Below are 26,729 nucleotides of genomic sequence, written 5' to 3' on the forward strand. Positions count from 1 at the left end.
AATAAAGACTAAAACTCTAAGCTGGAGTTTGAGTGCTTTGCAAAGAGAAGTTTCCTAAATCAGTTTGGAACTTTGGACTAGCGTTGCATGGTTTTATTATACCTTAATTCCTTATGCAGATACACTACAGTTTTTCATCCACCATATATATTTCACATTATACATGAATATTTCATTTTCTTTACATATGGCACATATTCACGACAAGAGACAGGTTTACTGCAGAAGCGTGGTGTGCTTTATTAGCTATTGAGTCATGGTGTATGACTCTAACCCTAGACCTAGGGAATCGGAAGAAACAAAACACACATGCAACTTGTGATCAGCCTTCAGCCAAGGAGGGAAGAGGCTTATTTCTTAGAACTTTTCAGTACACGTTTGCATCTGAGGAATTGATGGTGTCTCCTCAAGGTTTGCAAGTTTCACTATCCCCGTAATTTTCAAATGACATCTTTGGTATTGTAGTTGTTCAGTGTTTATGAAACATCGAACATGTCAGACTTTCTTTTCCGTTACAGAAAAGGAGTACAGAAAGTTAGCCCATCTCTTCTTGTGCAAAAGTTTCAACACTGGAAATTCCAGGGAACACTTCCATAATGTCAATTGAGTCTGATATTTTTCAGCAATATACAAAAATAATGGGCTTTCATTTACTCAACTGTTACACTAGGTTTGGAACATAAAAGATAAATACTCTACAATGGGCTATCACAAATAGTTAAGTACTGTATAATGTTTGTCAGTTTCTCATGTCACATCCACAGAAGAAGACACAAGGGGCATGAGCAAAATTGCACATTTTAATGGGGACCAACAGTAGCGTAACTATTCTAAACCTAACCTAACATTAACTACACAAACAAGCTTCTAATCTAAATGCCTGAGGTGTTTTAGCCCAGTGGATGTGTCATTCTCCCACTTGTCTTTAGATTGCTTCCACGTAGTTGGCTGGCAGCATGCCAGTCTTGCCTGTACGCTGCACAGTGCCATACATCCAGCCCTCGTCGATGGACTGCACATTCACAATAACGTCTCCATCCTTGAAGGACACCTCATCTTTGTCAGCAGCACTGTAGTCATACATAGCACGTACGGTTTTCTGTGAAGAAACAGAACAAAATGAGCATTGCATGCTTTGATTTATATTAATCATGAAATGTATATGGTTTCATATTTGAAAAATGCCCAAAAACTGTTTTTGCTAGTACAAAGTGGCTCAGACTGAACTGTAGTTTTTTGAAGATGAGTGTCTGATGAGATGTTTGTCTGATGAGTATTACTGTAGACTACTGAACATATAATTTTGGAAAAGAAAAAAAACTTTCCAAACCAATTCAGTATCATACTTACTCCAGTAGTGGAGGGGTGTGAGGGCACAGAGGACACAGTGGTCTGCTGGGTGGCCACTGAAGAGGATCTCTGCTGAAGCTCTACAGTCTTAGCCTGCTGATAGCCTTTAGGACAGAGAATGAACACTTTCTATGTATTTCAATTTTAAGTGTATGCCTATATATATATATATATATATATATATATATATATATATATATATATATATGTGTGTGTGTGTGTGTGTGTGTGTGTGTGTGTGTGTCGACTGATGTTATTAAATAGACACCAAGACTTTCTTTTTTTTTTTTTTTTAACAATTTAAAGGTATGTGTGAATGATGAGGAGTTATGACATGGTGAAAAATAAAATAATTAGAGCTATGTGAGATTCTCAGCCAGACTTTACTGCTCTGTTCACTTTTCACAGCTTCCTACAAATTGTTTGAAACCTAAAAAATATTAGCTCTACAGATAATAGAATCAATTTATAATTTTATCTGCAACAAAATTGGTTTTATAGTATTAAAAACTGTGATTACAAACTTCTAAACAGTAGTGTAAGTTAGCCAAAAGTTATTATACATAGATAGAACGTTATTTATTCAATAACATGTTTTTTGCCAAAATAACTTGAAATATAGGATAAAATGTCTCAAAATATCTTTTGTTGTCTAGTTTATAATATTTAAATCTATAGTGCATTTTAAGTGTTATTTGAATATCCTTCATCTAAACAGCAAAAATATTACAGTTAGCTACAGTCCTGAGTGTTTCTCTTACTGATGTACAGTAACCATACCTATGGTTGTTGTAGGGAATCCGTTGCTGTAGAGGGACAGGTGGTGTTCCACATTCTCAGACACTTCAGATTTCTCGTCTCCTACGCCGCTCATGGCGCTGGTGGAGCGAGAGTGCTCCTTACTGCGGCGCTGAGCTTGAACTGAAATATGAAGAAAGCACAAAGGTCAACATGGCACAACATTACTACTACAGTCCTAATCATGCAAGAATAGAACAGAGCAATGTGTGTAGTCAGGCAACCATGGAGATCATAGTGTTACAAATCTGAGATAAATGCAATATCAGTCCTAAAACTTCATCTTCATAAATTTGAAGTACACAGCACTTCCTTTATTTCTTTAAAGAAGTTACCAGTAATCAGAATCTCCCATTACTGGAACACCTTCTGACGATGCACAATAAAAGCCAGTTGTGTACCTGACATCATGTGCAGACTTCTTGACTGGATGTTGTCTTCAGCAGGGTCATAGTCAAAGACAGAGCCAGGGTTGGTGCGCCATACGCGCAGGTCTGTGAATTAAACAGAGCCGACTTATTGTTGCGTTCTCAAAATCAAACGTGCTGTGAGATGAAAGTCTGTGTGTGTTTCAATGTGCTTAAGTGAGCTGACCAGCGATGGTCTCCTGATCATGTTCTATGGCGCGTCTCCTCTCCATCTCCACCACACGCCTCTGAATGCCGCGGTAGCTGATGTCACTGAAGTCCTGCATGTTCCTCCTCACACGCTCAGTCACGGGGTCACTGGTGGTGGGAGTGAAGCTGCCCTTACTCTTCTCAAATTCCTGGTGGTATTGCACCTGTCAGAGAAAACACATGCTACTGTCTAAAAGCTTGGAATCTACATTTAAAAGTTTGGAATCAACATTTTTAATAATCAAATACATTGTGAAGCAGATATCTGTATAAAATAATGCTAATATAATGACTACTGTGTAATTCACAGGTTTCAATAATTAGAAAGAAGCTTTTAAAAATAGTTGTCAGAGTTCTAAAGTGGCTGAGAAAGTTATATATCGCAATAATAAATGTAATTATTTTAATAATTATTAATTATAGAATAACATTTTGTTCTCAAAATACTTGAAATATTGAATATACTGCAAATAATATCTTAAATCTTATAGATATATCTAATATTTCTGATTTTGAGATTGTTTGACGTTATTTAACTAGAAATATGTTAAATAAGAAATAACGTATTTAAAGACATTTTTACAGGCTTTAATTCATTTAATCTAGAGATATTGTCTTATTCTACTGACAATGAAATTAAATAATTAATTTAAACAAGCAGGTTATCTGCCATAATCTGAATAAGACAATTTAGAGAAAATGACTTAAAACAAGTAAAAACCCTCTAGAAATAAGGTGAATACACTTACAATATTCTTAATCTCAAAACGAGAATATGTTGACTTGATTTAAGATGTTTTTACTTGCCATAATACCATTTTTTGCAGTATAAAATGTCTAAAAATAACTTTTGTTGTTTACTTTGTTATTTAATAACCCACCAATAGTATATTTTTGATGTAATAAAAGTAGAGACTGAACTGAAGCTTACCCCAGAGATGATGCGCTGGGTCTCCTTCACACGTCTCATCTCAGGAGTGTCCAGCACGAAGGCTGCCTTGCCCTGTACCTGCTTACGGAAACTGTCAGAGTACAGCACCTGGCAAAGAGAAGGAACAGTAAACAGAATATAAGCAATGTATAGGATATACTGTACTATGTGCTTATCTTATGTTGACAGGAAACAAGTGGGAAAAACAAACATCCAGTCAGACAGACGCAGAACATAAAAATCCACAGTGTTATTGCGACCTCACACGGATGAATTAGCAGAAAGTTCCACACTTTCAGAGGCCTGGAGGTGTGTGGGTGTGTCCCACTCCAAAGAAGTGCTACAGGACAGGGGGAACGCATGAAAGTCTATCAAACCAAGGGGACGTTAGCAATGGTTCGACACATCACAGCTATATTAAATGCATTATATTTGGCAGGTGGAAGAATCAAGTTAATGTTATTAGCCACCTAAGCAAGAAAAGGGAGTTAGACAGGTTATGTTGGACACTAGCTCTAAGGCACAAGTCCCGTGGCTGAGTACCGAGCTAATGTGTTCTTGGTTCCGTTTGACCCGCTCCATCTCGGGAGTGAAAACCACTGGAGTTCCTTTGGCAGAAGTGTCTTTATATAAGACCTGGAGTGGAGAAGAACAGCAGCCAGACAGGCCAGTCAGAAGCACACACTCACATATCTCACAGTTACACTCACAACATTCCTGTAACAAGAGCAGGAGATGTTGGTCAGCACTGACACAACAAACAGCATTCAAAAGATCACATCTGAAGGTTATATCCCTTATACACTACTTGGCCAAAAGTATATAGACACATGAACATCACATTTATATGTGCTTGTTGAAAATCTCATTCCAAAATCATGGGAATTAATTTGGAGCTGATCCTCTCTTCAAATTCCACTCTTCTGGGAAGGTTTTCTAATAGATTTTGGATCATGGCAGTGAGGATTGGCTCCTGTTCAGTGACAAAAACATTAGTGAGGTTGGACACTGAAGTTGGCTCACAGTTCATGTTTCAAGTAATCCCAAAGGTGTTGGATGGGTTTGAGGTCAGGGCTTTGTGCAGGATAGTCAACTTCTTCTACACCAGACTCAGCAGACTATTCCTTTATGTGTGGATGGGGGGCTGTCATGCTGAAGCAGGAAAAGACTTTGTCTAATACCTCCCTAAATTCTCTATAATATGAAATAGAATTAAGATTTCCCCTCTGCGGAATTAACCCAAACCATGAAAAATCAGCCCCAAACCATTATTCCTCCTCCAGCAAACTTTTTACAATTAAGTAGTGGTCTCCTGTCATCTGCCATACCCAGAATTCCCAGAGACAAATGGTGGTGTGTGTGCGGATGCTCATCCAAGGAAAGCCAGTCCACAAAAGCTCCTGATGAACATCAAGTGGCAGTTTGAAAGCCAGTAGTGAGTGTTGCAACCAAGGCCTAGATGATTTTAGGCGCTATGGACTTCAGCAGTCAGCGGTCCAGTTCTATGAGCATATGTGTGCAACTGCTTTATGGTTGAGCTGTTGTTGGTAAGAGATTTTTTCACTTTACAATACATTCACTTAGAGTTTACTGGGGCAGCTTTAGCAGGACAGACATGTAGAAAAGCGTTAAACGACCCATTTTACTGCCAGTCTTTGTCTATGGAGATTCCTTAGCTGTGAACTAGATTTTATGCACCTGTTAGCAATAGGGGTGGCTGAAAACGCAGAACCCACTAATAAGAGGTGTCGTCATACTTTTGGCCAGGTAATATATACAGAACCCTGCAGTGAAGGGTTAAGAAAAGCAAAGATAAGGAGTCAGCTGATGGTGGATTGTGGATTTATAAGTAAACAAAAGAAAAAAGAGAGGGTTACTCTGTGTTGGATTAGATGCATAGTTTGGAGTTTCTGCGCATTATCCACAAGTCTGAATTGTGGATATTTTAGGTATGATTCTGGTATGGAATCTACTTTTAGAAGAAGATGGTGTTCTATTAGGATTAGGTAAAGGGACAGGTTTAAACTGACAGTGATGACAGTCTTGACTCTACTGTGCATCTCAGGGTTTGGCAGGTGATGGAATGGAGCTATGGTTGGTAATGATAGCGGAGGATGGATGGAGAGGAGGCAGCGTGAGAGTTCATGCGCTGATGTAAACTCTGTGAAGCATCCACTACCGAGCTGATGTTCTTCTGAGTCTCTCTGACTCGTCTCACTTCGGGAAGGTCCGGTATAGCTGTGGCTCGCCCCAGCAAGTCTTTGTACTTTATCTACCCACAGATTTGGTTCCATGCAGATAAGATGGATTGCAAGATACACAGAGCAAAAATAAAGCAAAATCAGAACAAGAACATTCAGAGACAACAAAACATCAAACAAGCAAAGGACAAACGTTAATGTCTAGTAAAAAGACAGCAGACATTATAAAAAAGTGACAAAGTACAGATCTTGTCATGAGAACAACAAACAGACTTAAAAGCATTACCAGTCACCACCTCTAACACCTTACGGACATTTATAGGACATTAAGAGACAAATAAAGCGTTTTTTTTGTTTGTTTGTTTGTTTCCACTGAATTTGCAGGAAAACAAACAAACAACAACATTTTGAGTTAAGTATGAATATTTAGAAGAATTAGCATAGAGAATGTGGTAGGTTTGTCATGAACTACATGGATGTTATTATAGATGTTATCACTCCAGGATTTAGATGCTACTTATTATAAGGGACAGCTACTATTAACCAGGGGAGTTTTAGGACTTGGCCTAGGACAGAAGTGGGGAACTGAGGGCCTGAGTTCAGCATACTTTGGTGATTTCCCCGCTGTAGCACACCAACTAAACCTGGTAATTAACCCTTTCCCCACCCCTGATCTAGGACAGGTGCAGAAGTGAAGGATGTAGAAGTAGAAGTAAAGAAGTAGGATGACACAATGATATATGACTAGGATAGGGTCACACCGCAGTGTACCGTGCTAATATTTTGCTGATTGCGTTTAACTCTCTCCATCTCAGGTGTTTCTGACACAGCAGTTCCTCCTCCTAAATCTTCCTTGTAATGAATCTTTAAGTAAAAAAGGGTTATTAAAAGGTTATTTAAAAACTGTTATTCACAACCGTTTCAACCTCATAAACTTCTTTAGATATGTGAAAATCAGAAAAAAATACATTAAAAGGAAAAAAGGAAAAAATAGCTTGATAATAGGTAAATGTAGAATGTAAGAAAATACTTTTCATTAACCATACATAATTAACAATACACCATAGCCTAATACAAAAAAAGGTAAAGGCAGTGATACTGATAAAGGCAGTACATTGTTTCAAACAGATATCAATTAGAAAAATAACATTTGGAGCTATTACAATGCCAGATGGAGTTAACAAACTGGGTAGGGATTCGTATAATAAAACTAAGAAACTCTACCGAGCTGATCTTCTTCTGAGTCTCCCGCACACGTTTCACCTCAGGAAGGTCTGCTATAGATATGCCTCGACTAGTCGGCTCCTTGTATTTGATCTACTCATTTCAGATTAATTTGTATGAGAAAAAATAAAAAAAAGACATCATGATACAACAAGAACACAGTAAACAGAAAGATCATCAAAGTTGAGTGCCAAACAGGAAAAAATAGTAAAAGAAAAATATACAACACTACTCATCATGAAAATGCTTGGATGCTCAGTTATGGAGCATGCCATGTCACACGTTTAGGTAATTTAGGTAAAATATATATGACTTTTGGTTAATTAAAACTAGTATGGGCGTTTTTTTAGAAGTGGTATTAAATGATGTAGATATTCGTGTCATGTCAAGAACTGTAGCACTTGACATGACGGTCATTAAGATTGAGTCTTGATTAAAATGATTTCAAGGGTAGGGTCCTCATTCTGACTGAGCACGGACAAGTAGTACTGGGGAGGAGAAGGAGATATGAGAGGAGGATAGGTTGGGATAGGGTCACGCTTTAGTGTACCGTGCTAATAGCCTCCTGATTGCGTTTAACTCTCTCCATTTCAGGTGTTTCTGCAATAGCCGTTCCTCTTCCCAAATCCTCCTTGTACTGAATCTTTGAGAATGTACAGGTAAAAACATTATCATAATTTGATTGACAGTTGTTTTTTGTTTTTTTTTGTTTGTTTTTTTTCCCAGAGGAGGCACCTGTAACTAAACTTACAATGAAGGAAAAAAAAAATCACATATTGAACATCTGACATACATTCACAGAAGACAAAACATGCACACAATGTAAAACAACTGGCAACAATGTAGAGAAGCAGAAATGTTTTAGCTTCTAAAGTGGTTAGAGCTGCTAACAAAACTTTGCAGCAATGTTAAATGAGGCTGCAATTTGCTAGAATGTAGTTAATAACTACACCAAACTTCTATATGATACAGGAACTAGGCTGCATGACAGGGTCTGTTAACTTAAAATTGCAGTGAGGGGAAAAAAAGAAAAAAAGAGAAAAAGCAAGAATTCAAAAAAGGTATGTTGTTAGAAAAAAGGGTATAAAATGGGAGGAAAAAATATACTCAGTGAGCAGTAGGTACCGAGCTGAAATTCTTTGTATTTTCTTTAACACGAAGCATTTCAGGTGTGTCCTTTACTGCTGAAACTTTGCCCTTAATGTTTTTAAGGTCAATCTGGTAGTGTAGCTATAGAGAAAAGAGCACAATGGCAGTTAAAGTGGTACACAAAAAAACTGCAAGAAAAAGAAAAACAGTGCAAGACAAGATGGTCACTATGTTCATATGAACAGAAGCACTGCATTTAATCATCAGGAATGACTTTAGAGACTTGTCTGTCAAACTTCTCTTTAGTCAAACACAAGGACAAGAGTCAAAACCAACAATAGAAAGATTTCACTAGGAATAAGGAAGAAACAGAAACACAGAGACAAACGGACAAGTGAATGGATCTAAGCTTCATGCTCTAACACTTACAGTGCTGAAGTTCTTCTGGTTCTCACGGACTCTCTGCATCTCAGGAGTGTCCAGAACAGGCACGTAGTGAGACATGGTCTTCTCTGCCTCCTCCTTGTACCTTTTCTATAAGATAAGCATTAATGATATTAAACATTATTATCAGTGAGCAGGAAGTGTACATGAGTACGTGTTAAAGTATTACCAGCCAAATGTACACACAGACTATTTACTTACTACTACACGTTGTTACGTTGTTAATACATATGTCCCATATTCATTGTTCAGCCAGTAACTCTTACCTGGCTCACTATGTTCCTGATCTGTTGAGCATGGATGATGTCAGGAGTGTCAATCACAGTGGTGTAGGTGGCTCTGTCGTGCTCAGCATTCTGTTTGTACTTAGTCTGTAAAACAAGGGTCTCGCTTTAAAAAAGCTGCTTACAAGACAGATGGCTAACGTGGTCAGTGTTGAAAAGACAGCGACTCAGGACACTAATAACATTCTCTGTTTAAAGGAAGCTTGTTTTAAAAATCAGTGAAAGCTGGTCAATTAACATTTCCCAATTGCTTAATGCTTTGCAGTACTGGTTATTTACTGTTTTGGCCAAACCCATTTTTAAGAGTGAAGTATATAATTTGTACTGTAAGCTAAGAGACCTGCCAGTAAATCTCCAGCACTCCAGCACATTCATTCTTGACCTGTGTCAATCGAGGGGTGAAAATAGACTTTCAGATTTTAGATCAGTCTGACAGAGATGAATCACTGACCTGGCTGAGGATATCTGTGGCATTTCTTGCTCTCATAAAGTCTGGGGTGTCTGTCGCCAAAGCCAACATTCCTTTGCCCTTTATCTCTTGCTCCAATGCCTTCTTATACTCTCTCTGTGAAAGTTAAGACAAGGTTAGAGGTTTTCTGATCAAATAATTCCACTGATTTTTCCAAATTTCTGCATAATTCAGTCAATAAGATAAACAAACTCATTCAGAGTGGTTTGAGGTGAAATGTACTATTCTAGAAAAACTAACTGAATCAAACTTGTTCAGAAAAGTTGTGATAGGAACCAGACATGTGATGTGTTAATGCCTTTAAAGGCTCCCTCTCAAAACGTTAATGCATGAGTATGTTGCCTGATCCTTGAGAGATTATGGATAGTAACTAAAATGGTTATATTTTTGCATTCTAGACATTGTGACCACTGGTTCCTAACATCACCATCTGACTCAGTAAGTTTCTGTACAGTGAACTGTTTCACATCAAACCACTCTGAATGACTTTGTTTACATCTTGTTGATTTAATTATACAGACATCTTGAGAAGTAGGTGGAGTTCCCATTAAAATACGCTACTTTTGCAAAGCTGATGAACTGTCACTAAGGGTATTTACAGGCCGCTAAACTAATTTGAGAGGTTAAAGGCTTCATTAAGGAGTTCCTTAATTTGAAGAACGATTAGAGGATTTGGGTAAAAGAATAGTGCATGGGTAAAGTCCGGTTAGAAAACGAGTGATATTAAAGCGAAGGGGAGTTCAGAAATGGAAGAAAACATCTCTAAGTGGGTAGTTTTATGGCAGTAAACTTTTATTACCAAACCTGGTTAGATGATTGGGTGGGGTGGTCCATTAGAAGAGTGGGTGTTTTAGTGGTTAGCAAGGCTCGGAAGGACTCAGCACGTTTAGTGCAGCCCTGTTAGTGTGGTAAAGAGGCGAAGAAGACTGAAGACATAATGAAGAAGATGAAGAGTGAGACAAGGGTTGGCTTCATCTAGCTCCATCCTACCTCGTTCAGGATCTGAGTAGCATTCTTTGCTCTCAGTAATTCAGGAGTTTCCTCAAGCACTGTAAGCCCTTTACCCTTCACCCCTTCCTCTAGATCCCTCCTATACTCTTTCTACAGGATGGAGAAGAACAGAGAGACTGCAGAGACAGCAAGGCACAGACACACACACAGTACTGCTCACACACAGCTCAGTGTCACCAAGCCTCCACTCTAAACCTGTTTCTAATGCTAATCGTTGTGAGTGTGGGTAAAGACAGCAATAATAATCTGGCCCATTCAGTGATCATGTCTACTGTAGTGTATGTGCACATGTGATAAAAGTAGTTCAGTTTAAAAAAGGGTTTTTATTTCATTATGCTTTGAAGTTCAGATCAAGGTACAGGTGAATTTAGAAACCAACCTAATATGCACTTTAGTGAAGAGAGAAAATAATGAGGGCACCAATCAGGGCCATTCAATAATTAAGAGTGCTGTTGTGCGCAAGCAGTAAAAGTTACTTAGTTTATTATTTTTTAATAATGACACTATGAAGGCCAGAACAAAGGCATTGGTGCATTTGGAAAGAAAATGATAAAATACAGTACTGTGCAAATGTCAGAGATCACTCTTCTTTCATTTCCACTCAAAACACTAAATTATTAATTATTTAGGAGATATATCAGAGGAGATTAGATATAAAACAATTTACTCACACAAGTCAGAGGAAAGTCAAAGGAAAACAGATTTTGGAAACTCCTGAGTTCAAAAAATAAAAGATATAGAGAAAACAGGTCTCCTAACAAGCGTGCGAGACCTGGTGAATTACTAAAACTGTCACCATCAGATAAAAAGTACTTAAAACTTTCACTGTTTAGAGATAGGAGAAATTAAGCTCCACTCCTGAAGTCAGATCTGAATAACATCCACAGGTGTTTCTTTCCATCCCTCCACTGTGATAACAAAGATACTGTTGGTGTTCTCAGAACAATAGACTGGCCAAACCAGTGTCCAGAATGTGTTTTGCAATGAAAGTGCAACCAACATCTAAGACTGAACTTTAAAGGTGTGGAAAAAATAAGCACACGTTTGGACAGAAAGTCTCAAAAAAAGAATGAAGCTCTAATAAATGCAATAGGTGGCTACAATAAATACTGAAAAAATGATATTATATTTAGTTGTTTAAGCTTCTGTGTAATTTTTGTCAAATCTATGTTTTCTGATTCTCTTCCTTTATGCTGAAAAACAAATACCATGCTTAGTGGCTGTTTTCACTGAAATGAAAGAAATGAAGGGTGGTCACTAACCTTCGCAGAGTAGTGTACACTATGAAAAAATCCTAAATATGACACAGTTTCTGTTGTGAGTAAATAGAATACCAAAATGAACATTTACAGAAACGTTAATTAAAACGCACACGCAGGGTTAACTAACATGTTGGAGGGTGGTTGAAGAGAGCAACAACAAGAGACGAGACAAGACCAGACAAAACTGACAAATTCACAGAAAACTAGAAACAGTCCACGAAAACTTTAAACACTCACAGAAAACCGGGAAGAAGGAAAGGATATTATTGAGTGTATTATGACTGGGTGGTGAACCATGCAAAATAACCGCAAACTGTCCACTACTTGGGTGCGACCAGGAACACCAAATGCACTCACTGTATTAATACGGTTGTGTGGCAGTAGTCTTAGTATGATTACCAGGAGGGGAGGAAAAATATAGACCACCTTTTACCTCACTAGCAATTTTGGTTGCATGTCTGACATGTATCATGGCAGGGGTGACCTCCAAGCCTGAGAGGTTCGTGCCTTTCATGTATTCCTCAAAGTCCCTCTTATAGTCTTTCTATCCACCACAAAGATAAGAGAGTGAAAGACACATGAAGACTCAGAAATATAGACTTGGGTTAACTGCTGTTGTCATGGTCACAGCACATCATCAACCATCAGTGCTGTGTGAGATCACTTTGGATTTGTTCTTATCCTTATAACTCAACATCCAACTGTGTTCTAGAGGACGCTGAAAACAAATATTCATATTGAAGAAGTTCAACTTAATGTAGACAGACTCTATAAAAGACAAGAACATACAACACACAAAGACAAAACATACTTTACCATCTCCTTGGGTCCTGGTGGAAACTGTGACTTATTGGTGTCTACACTTATTGTACATGTCAGTCATCTTTAAAGAACACAACTCTATCAAACAGTTTTGCCAGAAATGCAATCTGAAACTGAAATCTACTGCAAGAGTTTTAACTTGAGCATGTCCATGTTGGGCATAGTAAAATGAATCAGCATGGGAATTTTGAGCTTTCTCTGTTTTCTATGACTATATAAAAGAAGTCTGTCTTATTGATTGTATTGTGATGTATTCTGAGTGAGGTTTGCACATTCAGAACAATTCAGACTGATAAGCACTTATTGTTGATTTGTTTTATCTGTGATTATTTTTTAAATAATGTTCTTACTTATCAAAATAAATACAACATTGGGGTTGAAATGTATTTTTCTAAATTCTTATTAAATTCAGAATTAAAGGTCAAATTTTCCTAAATACAAAATAGGGAACCTGCCTGCAAAGGCAGATCACCCCTGAAAGATTTTGTTGTTGACTGAACACTGGGCATGGGCAGAACTTACCTGGCTCTGCATATGCTGTGCTTCCTTGGCACTCACATAAGTTGGCGTTTCAAAGTCCAGCATGGCCTTGCCTTTCTCCTTCTCATATTTCTCCTTGTACTTCACCTGTTTTTGGACACAACCACAAAGGTGAAAAGCAATTTTCAGGTTAAATAGAATACATATTTAATCCATCTACTTCTCTAAAAACATTCATTTTGCAAGCATCAAATTATTCTAATGTATTTAACTGTGCATTAAAGGCGCAGTATATGATTTGAATCCAATTAACTTCTTGTCAAATTCAGCTCTCCATTCTGTGTGCATCCTGTGAAAAAATCCGGTGTTCGCACACAGCCCTGGCTCTGAGAACAGGTAACAAACTAAGTGTTTAGGACCGAGCCACACAACGCTATTCCAACCAGTCAGCAACAGGGGGCGTTTGTGCTTGTGCACAGGACAGGTAGAAGGGGAGGGGCTATGTGCCGAACGCCACATATTAAAAGTAAGACGGCCAAGAAACAGCCGAAAGGTTCTTTACTCAGGGAAGGGCGTTTCAATGGTGTACAGACCTCCAAGAGTCAACGGTGAGGCATTTTAACGAGAGTTGATGTGATGTGACTGAAGTTGGCTTTCTTTTTTGCATTTCCTGCTCCATCTTAAATTGAGCAGCAGTTCCAATCTGGGGCCTGAATGTTACTGCTGCACCATTTAAAGTGGAACAGGAGAAGTCTAACAAGAATCTGAGGCACTTGAATATAGCCTGCTGTACCATTTAAGGTGGAACGGGAAAATTTAAACAAGAAGCTGAGGTGCCAGAATGTAACTGCTGTACCGTTTAAGGAGGAATGGGAAAATTCAAACAAGAAGCTGGCGAAAAAGAAGCTGACTTAGGCTTCATCGAGAGTTGAAAGGCATGAGAAGGGAAGAGGAGGTTGCTCTGTTTCTGTATGACAGGTGGGATAAATGTATTTTTGCTGTTTCAAAGAACCAATTGTTAATATATTACAGTACATGCTGCGTCATTGTTCACTCTATTATGACATGGTATTTGTCCGTACAACGTTTGCGAAGATCCAAAAAACAAGTTTGCTAGGCCAGTGTCATTTGCCTTGCCAATGCGCGTCCATGAATTCGGTGGGTGGAGCTTATGAAGGAGCACTGAGGCGTGTATTTGCTTTCCTGATGAATTAAAATATCAACAATGGTTCGCCAAAATCGTATACTGTGCCTTTAATGCAAATAATGCATCAGTAAAGTGTTACTGGACCCAGAGTTATTGTACCTGATGTACAGTAAAGCACAACCTCTGCATTTTCAGGCAAGAGACATGATTTGTTCCAAATGTTAACACCTCTAGAAAAATGTTTATGTTTTTGTAACTGTGGGGAAACTCATGAAAAAGTAAAGGCTATCATATTTATGGTGTACAGCATATAAACAGCTTTGGTTTGGTTTTAAAGTGACGTGTGAAAAGGTTTTAGTAGTTTCATAAAATTTCATAACTTGCGTAAGTTATCCAAAAATAGCAACTGTGAAATAGGTTTATTGGCAAAAATTAACCCAAACAAATTAAACAGTCCTTCTTTTGAGAAAAATGGAAGGCGTGCACTGATTAAGAAATGAAATAAGAGCAAAAAGAAGGCTTCTTCTCTCTCTCTCTCTCTCTTTCACACACAGTTATACATAGCAGGTGTTTTGTGTTCTGGACAGGGCAAGAATAAGTGGGACTTACGTAGCTCTGCAGCTCTGAGGCCTCTTTGTGATGAAGCTGCTCAGGTGTGTCAGGGATCATATGGTAGTGACCTTTACTCGCCTCGAATTTCTTCTTGTACTGGTACTGAGAGGGAATGCCCACCAAAGCAACTCAGTACAACAATTGAACTCATCATTGTTCTGAACCACCTCTCATTCATTTCACCAAAAAACACCAGATTTCAGGCAAAATGCCTGGAAATCTAAAAAGAAATGCCAATTTGGAAATCTTAAGAGAAAAACAAATCTAGCTTGAAACTGCCATCATGATCCTACATGAAGGTTTAAAAAAGTCTGGCAAGATTTCACCTTTGATAAGAACTAGAGTACAAGATGTGGAGTTTCAGCAGATAAAATGTAAACATCAAATGGAAAAATGTATGAAGTCAAGAAAACATTAAGAAGGATGGTTATCTGGGGTTGAAAAGGGAACTTTGTTATTCTCAATGGACACATCAAAAAAAGTTATAAAGTGTTAGAGTCTTATTAGGATGACCTATAATCACATGTAAGTGAAGGAAGCAAAAATGTAAAAGGTTAAAGCTAAGCGCTAGTAAGAAAAGAGGTTTGAGATCAAAGAGGAGGAAAGAAAGGGTCACTACCAAATGATGTCCTTCAGGAGTGGGTAAGTGTTTCAGGGGAGGTACATGAGAATAAGCATGATATACAGTACTGTGCAGTTTGATATGGAAAGTATTTGGGCAGTAAGCATTTACTTGTTAAAAAAACAAAAAATAGTAGAATAAATACAATAAAGAATACAGTATGATTTTATGTCTGTTAGTGTGTGATCTTAACTGTTTCCATACCTGCTGAGGTACTCAATTCTTCATTAAATTATGTCAGGTGCAATGAGTGAACTACACCGATAAGTCAGGAAAAAACAAAAAAACTCCAGAATACACCTTACTGTACTTATGTTTATTTGTATTTATTCTGATATTATATAGTGTTTGTTCAAAAACACACTTACTGTCAAGATAAATAGTTTTAGCCAATTCAAAGTAATTGCACAGTACTGTAGATGGTTCTAATAATGTGTTATAGTGATGGAATTACATGATAGGTTGCAGTAGGTGGTTACAGTGTGTGAGATGAGGCCACATGAAGATGTGGAGAGAAGTTTTCTGAAAATCTTACATCACTGGCCAGCTTGCTGGTACTCAGGCCGTGCTGCATGGCCAGAGATTCAGCCATGTCAGTCACAGGCTTATGGATCTTCTTCAGGTCACCCTTGTATTTCACCTGCCAGAGAAAACCATAACAACAGATTTATCTTTGTCTTTAATTATCTAAATGTTTAAATTCAGATTAGAAAAAAAGTTTTCACTGCCTTAATGGATGGCAGGAAGACACAAATACAATTCCAAGTACACACCTCACTTGCAAGTACACTGGCATCCTTCAGAGTCTGATAAATCTTACTACTCTTCAAGTCATACTGGGGTCTCTTTCCTTTGAATTCCTTGTCAAACTTCTCCTTGTATTTCACCTTTTTGAAGAAGACAGTGGAATTATTAGATGATCGTAAGTGTGTAAGGCAAAATGCTAACACAGAGAGATTCAGGAAAATGGCATCATCTCAATAGCTGCATGCATTCGACAACACTTAGAACAGACCAAATAGGCTGGCTAATAGAAAGAAAGTGCACAACAGAGTTAAGAAGTTAGAGCTTGACAACTGGGTGTGATAAAGGGCTACTTAGAGTAGGAAATTCCCTCTAGCATTCTAACTTTTGTTCTGCACTTCTAGCATTGCAAAATTGATATAGCTGGTTTGCCACTTTCAAATATTCTCTATTAGATTATTCTTAAATGGCACGATCCCAGGTGGCAAGCTCAACACACAGGTCAGAACATACAGGAGGATCAGAACACCTACTTCATATGTACACACATATATACACATACATATCTATATATGTATTTGTGTGTGTGTCTGTGTGTCTGTGTGTATGTATATGCAATAAGAGGCACAAATCACGTGTCCACGATCTTGAAGAATCTGCAGAGCAATCAGTTTCTTTTGTAAGAACAAACATCAAGCAAAGAGAGAATTCTATGAGGAAAGTGGAGACCAAATAAATCTGCGGTACATCTCATGTTTAGTGAACAGGAGTGGAGGATTAACAACGCCACCTAGTGCACTGAGCACATAAACTATGTGGCCGTTTCAATTGCTGTATAAAGGTCTACTGGATCTGCACAGTCCTCATTTCATGATATTTGTGAGGGATGCAACAATAAATTGAAATTCTGACACATTACAGACTTACAGTGTCTAAGTTCATGAGGTGGCAATCACACATTCAACACTTCGGACATTAAAAAATACCAACAAAAAAGCACTTTATGCTTGGCAACGAGGCAAAGCTTGCATGACAAACACAAAAAAGGACAAAGCAAACTCAGAGTGAGTGGGACTTTGGAAGTGACAGGAAAAATGCAAAAAATGATTTCTGGGGGGAATGAGTACATTTTTAGAAAATTTATACAGTTGGTAAGGGGTGCAGCAGAGTCCATTTCCTTGAAAATAACACTGAGTGCCACAGGGCTACCAGAGATCAATCAGTCAGTCAGAGATGGAGAGGACAGAGAGAGACACAAGACAAACAAAGTGGTCACTGGCCCTGGGGTTCAGGGTCCCTCCTTACATCACTAGTCAGGGCACTCATTTTCTTAATGTGCCGCATCTGGGGGGTATCATAGGAGGCAGCTCCATGGAGGGAAGGCTTGGCCTCCACCTATAAAGCGCAGTGAGATGGCAAGGTGACAGCAGTGAGCATGTGACAAGACAATGAAAATGGACAGTAAATGGATGGGAGAGGACAGTAAATGAATGCAAGGATGGATGAATGAATGTATTAGAAAGAGATCAAAATGGGACAGAAAGGGAAATGTATATGGGGGATACAGATAAAGGACAGTCAGGGGTCACATGGACAGTAAAAGGCAGTGGTATTAATGCTGGTGGGCAAGAGAAGCGCTGATAGAGCATTTAACACTACCACTACAATTATGATAAGCCTGCTGTCCTATAACATGCCTACTTAATTAGGTAAATATGGACACAGGAACACTAAAATGAACTACATACTACCTCACAGCTGACACACTGCGACTGTTATGAAAACTTCACAAAAGAAAACATAAAGGTGAAGCTTTGATCACCCGTTACTGAAAGAAAGTTAAAGGAAAGGACAAAAGATGTCACCTGACTGGTCAGTTTGGACACTTCAGTGGCCAAGGTGATGTCAGGACGGCCGATCAGAGACCCTCCACGGCTAGCTTCCTGACGAGCCTTATCACGGTAACCCACCTGGAAACAAAACAGAAGAGTCACTTCAACTACGGGTGACTTGCATAATTACAATTAGATCTTATTAAAACAATTATTCTAAATATTTTGTATGAATTTCCAAAGATGAATGATGATGAGAGAGGTACTTACTTCACTGATGAGCTTGGCAGCTTGGGTAGCCTTCCTGATGTCTGGTCGGTCAGCAACAGGGGTGTAGTGCAGTTTGGCTTTTGCCTCTTGTTTGTAGGCAATCTGCCAAAGGAGAGTGCTCTGAGGTAAACTTACTGCATATTAATAATCTAACGGCAAGAAATTCCAGACACTAGATGATAGAGTAATGCTATTGTTTTGGCCACATTTACTCACGTTGCTCTGGCTCTTGGCTACATCAATAGCATGCTGAACATCAGGGGGTACAGTCATATTGTTGTACTCAGACTTGCCCTTCTCCTTCTCAAACTTCTCCTTGTACAGTTTCTGTGGAAAATGTACATAATGACTGAGTTAGACTATTGACAAACAATCTAACTAGCTTCCTGAAAATGAATAAACTTGGCACCAGTACTTACAGCACTTGTGATTTTGGCCACCTCTCTGCTGTGTGCTGTCTCACGGGTCTGAGGTAGAGTTGTGAAGCAGCCAGACTGGAGCTCCTTCTTTGCACCCAGCTTGTATTTGTTCTGCCAGGGAATTTTACATTATATGACAGTGAATTTTCTAAGTATGCAAATGGATATCACATACATTTAAGTACCCGCAGTGGAATCAATATACTACCTCAGAAACCAGGGTAGCCACTGATTTAGCGTGGAGAATCTGAGGGGTATCAAGGACAGCAATGTAGTGGCCCCTGGCCTCTTGATACTTTTGTTTGTATTTCACCTGGTGAATAATCCCAAACAAACATACAGCATGTCAATCAAACCTAGTTTTGATTTCATTCATTTTTGCTTTCACTTTGCAATTGTTAAGGTTCCATATGAATGACTTGTTACTCACATCACTGGAAAGCTCAGAGTTCTGCTTGGCCAGAAGTGTGTACTTATCATCTGCAACAGGCATCACACAGCCTTTCAGCATCTCCTTGTCATACTTGTACTCAACCTGTAAAAGATGAAGAGTTTGATTCAGGCACTGTTTATCTTACTCTCATTAAAACAGAGCACTGAACATCAATCAAACAGCACTAACATCACTCTGCTGGTAGTTGATCTTTGCCGCATGGACGAAGTCAGGTCTGTCCACAGTCCAAATCCACTTGTTCTTGGTGGCTTCATACTTCTTTTTGTAGTCAAGCTACAGAAGAGAGGACGATAAAGGATGACAACTTAGGTCTTTAGGAAAGAAAATATAAGTCAAAGCATTTGCTGAGGTATTTCAGTTTTTGGTGAGATCTTACATTGCTGATATTCTTGTAGGCCTCCTTGGCGGCACGGATGTCGTAAGCATCAGGAGCCATGTTGATCTGAGCTTTGCTTTTTTCATACAATTCCTTATACTTCAGCTGTGAAAGAAGAAGTGATGTAAATTACAGAAGAATCATTTATAGATTATTTGGACTGATACTTTCTGCACACAGAATAGAAGACTTACAGTACTGGTGATTTCCTTGACCTTCTTCATGTGCTGATTCAGAGGTGTGTCATGACCAAGAGTGTAACCTGTAGCCTTGTTTTTGTTATACTCCATTTTGTAGATGATCTAGAAATGAAAGAGAAATGTCAAATGTAATTTATACACATGACCTACTAATCTAGGAGGATTTTACAGATTTAGGTTAGTTTACAAATCAGATTAGATTATATATAATCATGAATTAGTTGAGTTAAGGTGGCGGAAAAAAATGAAGAGGGGCTTACGTCACTGATCTGCTTGCGACGTTTGTGGACCTGGTGCTCAGGGGTGTCCAGCACTGCTGTGTACTTTGACTTGAGACGCTCATACTGCTCCTTGTACTTCCACTGAGGAAATGGGACATATGATGTGCAAGTTAGAGTCAGTCAGTGACCTCAACCTATTAAGACTACTTAGTAAATTAGGATGAGATTTTACTGTATGTATGCATGGATAAAAAAGAACTACTTAGCATAATGAAATGACAGGATTAAAGTACATGTTAACAGCAATATGATTTTATGGAGATTTTGGCGAGACCAAAACCAGCTAAACTCCTTTTAAATGTTAGAAGCAGTGGTTACAGAGGTAAAACTCTGTTTGCCTGTGTTAAAGTCCATGCAATACGCATTCACACTCCCAACTGTCAAAAACAATCAGGCAATATAAAACCCTAAACACACAATCACACATGCATAAAAAAGCAAGCAACACTTAGAAAAGCCATAGTTGGAGGTTGAAAGCAACTTCAGGCTACATTACATAGAAAGATGGTGATGACACTGATGGTACTTGTTACCAGAACTCTATTTTGGAGAAGGCTACTGTTCCTCAGAGAAAAACTAAACCAATTCTTTCATCATCATATGCTCTTCTGTTATTTTGTGATAAATTAACTTTTTTTTTACAGCAGCTTATATAGTGCTATAGTCACAGTAGATTTAGAAATTCTTCCCCAAGTTTTTAAAAACAACTGATTTAATAATGAGCTTAAATCAAAAATATGTAAATAAATAATATATAAATAATAATATATTTAAAAATAAATAATCTTGGTCTAATTTAAAGCACAAGCTAAAACAGGTCAATATATATTCCAAGTGAAGGTGCAAATGAAATGTTGCTTTCTTCAACAGAATCCTCCACCTCACACCTGACAGATCACATATGAACGATTATAAAGCAATGGGTTGATGAGAAAGCAGAGTCTTATTTAGTGATGGTGATAGCACCAAACCACAAACTGTGGAGTTAGATTACACTCCTTGGTGGCCTGTGGGATTGCCTACAGGCAGATGGTTACCTTACTCCACATGCTAGAGTTGTATAAGGCGTTCAGAATGTCAGGGCGGAGCAGCTCGTTGCAGCCGCTCCTGAGCAGCTCCTTGGCCCTGACCTTATACTTGACCTGTCCACAGACATACACATACAGACACAGAGGTCATGCTACAAAAATAAGGGCAGAGAGAGAGAGAGGGGGAACGGACAGTGGCTTCTGAAGTCCAGCGAGAGGCTTGCTCTAATGTCAATCTGGTGACTCCAATGAGCTTAATCAAAAATGCTACTGTTTAAATGAAGGGATTTCTGAGACAGAACCACTGTTAGTAGCTCTTGCATCTTTTGTATTATGGACAGCAATGGAATATTGGAATACTGGTTCTCTCTGGGGTATACAGATTGACATTATGCTGCACACTCAAAGAAACCACTGAGAGTCATTTGCATGGCACGGTGGTAGGCACCTAAGAGAGAGAACGAAACATGAATTAGTGACATCGTAAGCATGCGACGGCACCGTCCAGCAGGTCTGAGCTGGCCTCATGCTCGGGCCCCTGAGGCATACTGGAACCGAGGGGGGGGTTTTACCTGGCTCAGCTTGTTGGCCTCTTTAGCCAGGATGTTTCTAGGGTCATCTACAACTACGGTGTACTTATCCTTAGACTTCTCATAATCAGCACGATAGGATCTCTGCTCAGAACATCGAAGAAACAGTTAAAGACACCTGCCTCCAGTTCAAAAGAGGCTTAACCAGTCACCCAGGAGAAAAATGCTTAACACTCATCCAAGAGAAAGAGGAAGTAAAAGGTATTTCTATACAGTTATTTAAAACATTTTTCACAATAAAAAGTAATCTGCAATGAATTCATATGGAAAATTGCCTTGTACCTACTTTAGATGTAGAGAAAGAAGTGCATGTTAATGTTTAATATACCATAACATAAACATAATATGATGTAAACACAACAAAATATAACATAAAACATTATATAAATGCATGCATTTGCTCAATTTAATACTTATTATTCAAATATTTTACTGTTTAAAAAAACATGACAAGACAATTCTCTTTTTAACTTACATCATTGGCGAGAGCAGAAGCATGTCTGACAGCCTCAAAGAAGGGTGTGTCACATGTGTACTTGAAGTTGCCTCTGTTCTTTTCATAAGATGCTTTGTACAGCCTCTGTTAAAAAAAGGAGAACATAAGAAATAGGAGTGTAAATCATTCAGTCAGTTTCAACACGTATTAATTATATTATTGCTTTGTATCTGTTATTCTCCAACAAGAAATGTTCTTTACCTCACTGTAGAGAGCCTTGTTATGTTCGGCCTGTACCAGCGCAGGTGTATCCCACACATAGCAGCCAATGCCCTTGAGCCAGTCTAGATCCTCTTTGTATTTGATCTGATATAAATGAGGAGGTTTAAAAAACAAACATGTTTTAATCAAAATTCATCTTGATGGAACTGTCTAAAGATTTCATCTGCTTAGGCAAATTATCATACTCACATCACTGATGCAGTCTCTTACAGCTCTGCTGTGGAAGAACTCAGGACGGTCTGGGATGGACTTCCAGGTGCCCAGTGAGTCGATGTACTTCTCTCTGTACTTAACCTGTGATAGGGACGGTAAGACAGTAAAGGACAAAGCCCCTATACCAATTCCCGTCACACTTAAAATGGAGAAAGAACTCTTCGCTGACCTCACTGATGTCATCTCTGACGCGCTTAGCACAAACAATGTCCAGTGCATCCTTAACAGTGTGATAGTGTCCCTTGGACATCTCAAAGGTCTCCTTGTATCGCAGCTAGAGGGAAAAAAGCATGCATTAGGTCTTTGAGGTCAATGAACAGGCCATCAAGTTTAGACAATAAGTAAGATATATACTTACATCGCTGGAATTAAGGTAGGCCTTTTTGGCACGAACCAGAATAGGTGTGTCATGGATAGCAGTGTACCTGTGCTTCATCTTTTCATATTGTTCTTTGTACTTTTTCTAGAGATGGAAAAACAAAGATGCATGTAAATAAATATAAAAATGTGGAAATGTGCTGTACAAATCATTCCAGATCTCAGTAACAATGTGACTTACCTCACTATACACAACTTTCATATTTCTGGCATGGTTCAAGTGAGGCGTGTGTGACTCTGGGGTGTAGAATGCTCTTTCTTTGGCAGCCAGGTCAGTGTACAACCACTATAAAAGGGACAGACACATCATATAAAACTATAAAGTCATCATAGACATATTTCCTACATCACTTTTGCTCATAATCGCCCATATTTATCAAACTACTGGGGTCAGCTTATAGACCTTAATTTGAAACGCTTGATAAATATAGCTCAACATCTCCAAAATTATTCAGAAAAGAGTAAGTTGTTTGTTAAAAGCTTGTTATTTTATAAACATTGACAACAACAGATTAACCCTAGGACTATAAGTTGGTCTATAATAAAGTTCTGCAAGTACTTTACCTTGTTGGTAAGAGTCTGGGCCCACTTGGCTCTCTTGAAGTCTAAAGCATCTGCAGTAGAGGTGCACTTGGTCTTCTGTACATTACCATCGGCTTTGTACACCAGCTGTCAGCAGAAAGACAGACATGGGATAGAAAGTTAAGTGGCCATTCGAAAATACATTTGATATATCTGCTGGGCCATGATCTGTGAGCAATGATGAACAACTCACATCACTTATGTGGGTCTTCAGCTCAGACACACGCTGGTACTCTGGAGTGTCCAGGACCACAGAGAAGTTGGCGAAATTCTTCTTGGCCTCAACATCATAGGAAGACTTGAGGGGGTAATAAAAAATACTGATTCAAAAACTGACAACCGACACAGCTCAAGCTCAAATAAACAATAATTACTCAATAATGCCCTCTAAATGTGTTACAGGACCGGTCAGATGTTAGAACGTTTGCTGTTTTCATAAGAATCATGACAATAAATGAATGTTTTTTCTCCTTTCTGCAATTTACATGATCATACTGAACTTAACTCATAAATAATGCAACCAATTGACCTTCTTTTTGTTGTGATAAACATAAGATTGTGAAAGCTAATGACTGTGGAAAATAATTGTGATGAGCTTGAAGGGCCAAGGTTTCTACTGTGCCTTATTGAGAAGCTGCCCTACCCCCATCCCAAATGGAGTTCTTATCAGCATCTACATTTCAAAGACTTGGTAGTACTCTTTCAGGCTCGGGGGTGTTTTCCACAAATGGTCACTTCTGATTGGTCAGAATGACAAGGTCTTGGTTTTACATAATAACAGTCTGGTCAATGATGAAAGGCGGAAGGAGCCCTTGGAGAAGGGGATTCTGCGGAGAGGCTGGACCGCCAGTCCTAGCTCTCTCTCTTTCTTTCTTTCTCTCGCTCTCTTTCTCTCTTTGTATCTATCTATCTACCAGGTAATATATCGGTAGTATTCTCAGGTAGTATTATCAGTGATGTATTTGTCTTATTTACAGTATCTTTTGTATAGCCTCATCATAGTATCCATTGAATTATAACATGTAAAAAATTGATTATGTACTGTTAATAAACCATACCCTAAACCACAAGTTACTACTTGCTGTTACTACTGAACAGCATTGCTTAATATACTACACCATATTTAAAAGCATAATGCCACATTCACTCTTAAAGCCCTTGATGATCTACAAGCTTAAATAATTGCAGCCAGATCAAATAACTGTGATTAGGTGATTATGCAATAACTGTGACAGGCCTAATTAGGGTTCAACATTTTAATTTACATAGATGATGACGATGATGATCATTTTTATAGTTACCCTAAATTTGTTGAACTGACGGATGCGGACCATCTCAGGGGAGTTGAACAAAAAGCAACCAATACCTCTCAGCCACTGCAGATCCTCTTTGTATTTCAGCTTTAAATAAATGAAAACAAACATAGTTAAAACAAATACACTGCTGACGTTCCACGGTAGGAGTTATTTGTAAAATGGGGCACAAAATGGCACAAATACGTGGTACATACATCGCTGTTGAGCTCATTTACGTGGAAGCAGTGCAACAGCTCTGGAGTGATGGGCATGGGCAGGAGTGTGCCTCTGCTGCTGTAGTATTTTTCCTTATAGCAAACCTATTGGGAATCACAGATGTTTAGTGTCATTTGAGTGCTTAAAAAAGGAAAATAAGTAAAATGTTACCTTTGATATTGCAGAATTAATGTAATGAAAATGCTAAAAGAAGCGCTACATATGGGTTACTCACATCACTGATGGCCTCCTGGGTAGCCTTAACCTGCTTGATCTCTGGAGTGTCGTACACAGAGTGAACCTTGTCCTTTTCCTTCTCATACTTGGCACGGTAAAGTCGCTAAAAATATAACATGAATAGTAAAAAACTTTGTTTCTCTGACACGAGCAGAATAATACCTTAAAAGGTAAATGTGATTATTTGTCTTACGTTATTGATGATCTGGTTGGCCTTTCTGATGGTGACAAAATTGACATCATTGGGGTCCAGTTTATAGCTCTTCGCTTTCATAAGCTCATAAGCTTCCTTGTACTTCACCTGTGGATATTGGAGCAAGACACGTTGAGATATAATGGCATCATCAGATCAACATGCTTTGATTGTAGAGCTTGTTATGATGCCCACTTACATTGCTAGCGATGATCCTGCTGGCCTTAGCGTGTTTCATAAGTGGCGTGTCATGAGGAAGAGAGTAGCCAGTGGGCATGAAGCTCTTGCTGGCCTCTTTGTACAAGTTCTACATAAAAAAGAGAATATTATTAAAATATTATACATGTAATTGGAGAATGCCTCACAATTATGCTGTGAACAAAGTTAGGTAGGAAGCAATCTTACATCACTCTGGATGTAGTTGGCCAAACGAGCCCGTTCTGAGTCAACGGTCACAGCAGGAGCGGTGTTTTTACCCCTAACGTTGGTGACATAGTCATAGCGGTAGTTGAGCTGAGGATGGGAAGGACAAAAGTTAATGCACAGGATAGGAATTCTTTACCTCACTTAGAATGCTGATTCAAACTGTGACCAACATATGTAGTTAAAAATTGACAAGGATTTTGATGAGCAGTGTTTTATAAGCATTTTAAGAGACTTACCTCGCTCAAGTTCCGGGCGCTCAGCTTGCATGTCTCATACACAGGGGTTTCCGTCACAACGGTGTAGTTCTTGAAATGCTCGATTCCTTTAGCTCTGTATAATGCCTGAAATAGGCAGTCAAAAACGGTTCAAATGGAGTGTAAGAGCAGCATGTGAAACATAACAGAGGAGCAGATGTTGATAGCAGGAAACAGTCCATACTTACTTCACTCTGCAGCTTCATGGCTTGCTTGCAGCGCAGAATCTCAGGAGTATCCCAAGCATAGCAGCCAATTCCCTTCAGCCAGTTCATGTCATCTTTGTAGAAGATCTGCAGGTACACAGTCAATGTCAGGAAAAAATTGCTTCACTTTCCATTCACCACAATCAATGATTAAAGAGACTTGAGTTTTCCCTTACAGCTTCTAATAAATTATATCAAATTCAGATGTGATGGCACAGAGGTTGAATTACTATAAAAAAAGTGATGTGATGGTACAGAGGTTAAATTACTGTAAAATAAGGAGTTTTAAATACAATGCAGAAATGCAGGTCAAATAGGTTCCAGAACAGTGCAATCCATATTGAAAATATACTAGATATAGACATTTTAGTGGAAATAATGACCAGTAGAAGTGTGGCAGAAACCATGATTCATATTTTTCTTTTATTTTATTTTACCCAATTAATGACATTTG

General features: G+C 38.6%; 1 protein-coding gene across 19 annotated transcripts in view; it reads right to left on the reverse strand.

Annotated features, from left to right (window-relative positions):
• Positions 1–215: 215 nt before the first annotated feature.
• neb (nebulin) overlaps positions 216–26,729 on the reverse strand; it is a 63,577-nt gene continuing 37,063 nt past the window's right edge. For 6 of the 19 annotated variants that reach the window (XM_036565761.1, XM_036565880.1, XM_036565871.1 and 3 more), the window contains 48 exons: positions 26,258–26,362; positions 26,052–26,156; positions 25,795–25,902; positions 25,589–25,696; positions 25,390–25,497; positions 25,195–25,299; positions 24,959–25,063; positions 24,750–24,848; positions 23,642–23,746; positions 23,431–23,535; positions 23,048–23,152; positions 22,847–22,951; positions 22,658–22,762; positions 22,465–22,569; positions 22,255–22,359; positions 22,033–22,137; positions 21,540–21,641; positions 19,919–20,020; positions 19,653–19,760; positions 19,459–19,563; positions 19,251–19,355; positions 19,059–19,163; positions 18,837–18,941; positions 18,629–18,739; positions 18,426–18,536; positions 18,210–18,311; positions 17,973–18,077; positions 17,413–17,502; positions 16,137–16,250; positions 15,899–16,003; positions 13,025–13,129; positions 12,114–12,224; positions 10,398–10,508; positions 9,390–9,503; positions 8,921–9,025; positions 8,640–8,744; positions 8,247–8,351; positions 7,672–7,764; positions 7,122–7,214; positions 6,669–6,761; positions 5,876–5,968; positions 4,240–4,332; positions 3,697–3,804; positions 2,743–2,929; positions 2,550–2,642; positions 2,131–2,271; positions 1,351–1,454; positions 216–1,099 (listed from right to left, as the gene is read on the reverse strand). In XM_036565761.1, coding sequence (XP_036421654.1) covers positions 926–1,099; positions 1,351–1,454; positions 2,131–2,271; positions 2,550–2,642; positions 2,743–2,929; positions 3,697–3,804; positions 4,240–4,332; positions 5,876–5,968; positions 6,669–6,761; positions 7,122–7,214; positions 7,672–7,764; positions 8,247–8,351; positions 8,640–8,744; positions 8,921–9,025; positions 9,390–9,503; positions 10,398–10,508; positions 12,114–12,224; positions 13,025–13,129; positions 15,899–16,003; positions 16,137–16,250; positions 17,413–17,502; positions 17,973–18,077; positions 18,210–18,311; positions 18,426–18,536; positions 18,629–18,739; positions 18,837–18,941; positions 19,059–19,163; positions 19,251–19,355; positions 19,459–19,563; positions 19,653–19,760; positions 19,919–20,020; positions 21,540–21,641; positions 22,033–22,137; positions 22,255–22,359; positions 22,465–22,569; positions 22,658–22,762; positions 22,847–22,951; positions 23,048–23,152; positions 23,431–23,535; positions 23,642–23,746; positions 24,750–24,848; positions 24,959–25,063; positions 25,195–25,299; positions 25,390–25,497; positions 25,589–25,696; positions 25,795–25,902; positions 26,052–26,156; positions 26,258–26,362 — 5,181 coding nt within the window. In that variant the 3' untranslated portion in view covers positions 216–925. The remainder of the gene's footprint in view (positions 1,100–1,350; positions 1,455–2,130; positions 2,272–2,549; positions 2,643–2,742; positions 2,930–3,696; positions 3,805–4,239; positions 4,333–5,875; positions 5,969–6,668; positions 6,762–7,121; positions 7,215–7,671; positions 7,765–8,246; positions 8,352–8,639; positions 8,745–8,920; positions 9,026–9,389; positions 9,504–10,397; positions 10,509–12,113; positions 12,225–13,024; positions 13,130–15,898; positions 16,004–16,136; positions 16,251–17,412; positions 17,503–17,972; positions 18,078–18,209; positions 18,312–18,425; positions 18,537–18,628; positions 18,740–18,836; positions 18,942–19,058; positions 19,164–19,250; positions 19,356–19,458; positions 19,564–19,652; positions 19,761–19,918; positions 20,021–21,539; positions 21,642–22,032; positions 22,138–22,254; positions 22,360–22,464; positions 22,570–22,657; positions 22,763–22,846; positions 22,952–23,047; positions 23,153–23,430; positions 23,536–23,641; positions 23,747–24,749; positions 24,849–24,958; positions 25,064–25,194; positions 25,300–25,389; positions 25,498–25,588; positions 25,697–25,794; positions 25,903–26,051; positions 26,157–26,257; positions 26,363–26,729) is intronic. The other 13 variants (XM_036565768.1, XM_036565780.1, XM_036565775.1 and 10 more) reach the window with 13 other exon arrangements.

This window comes from Colossoma macropomum, unplaced genomic scaffold (genome assembly GCF_904425465.1).
Source record: "Colossoma macropomum unplaced genomic scaffold, Colossoma_macropomum, whole genome shotgun sequence".
NCBI lineage: Eukaryota > Metazoa > Chordata > Actinopteri > Characiformes > Serrasalmidae > Colossoma > Colossoma macropomum.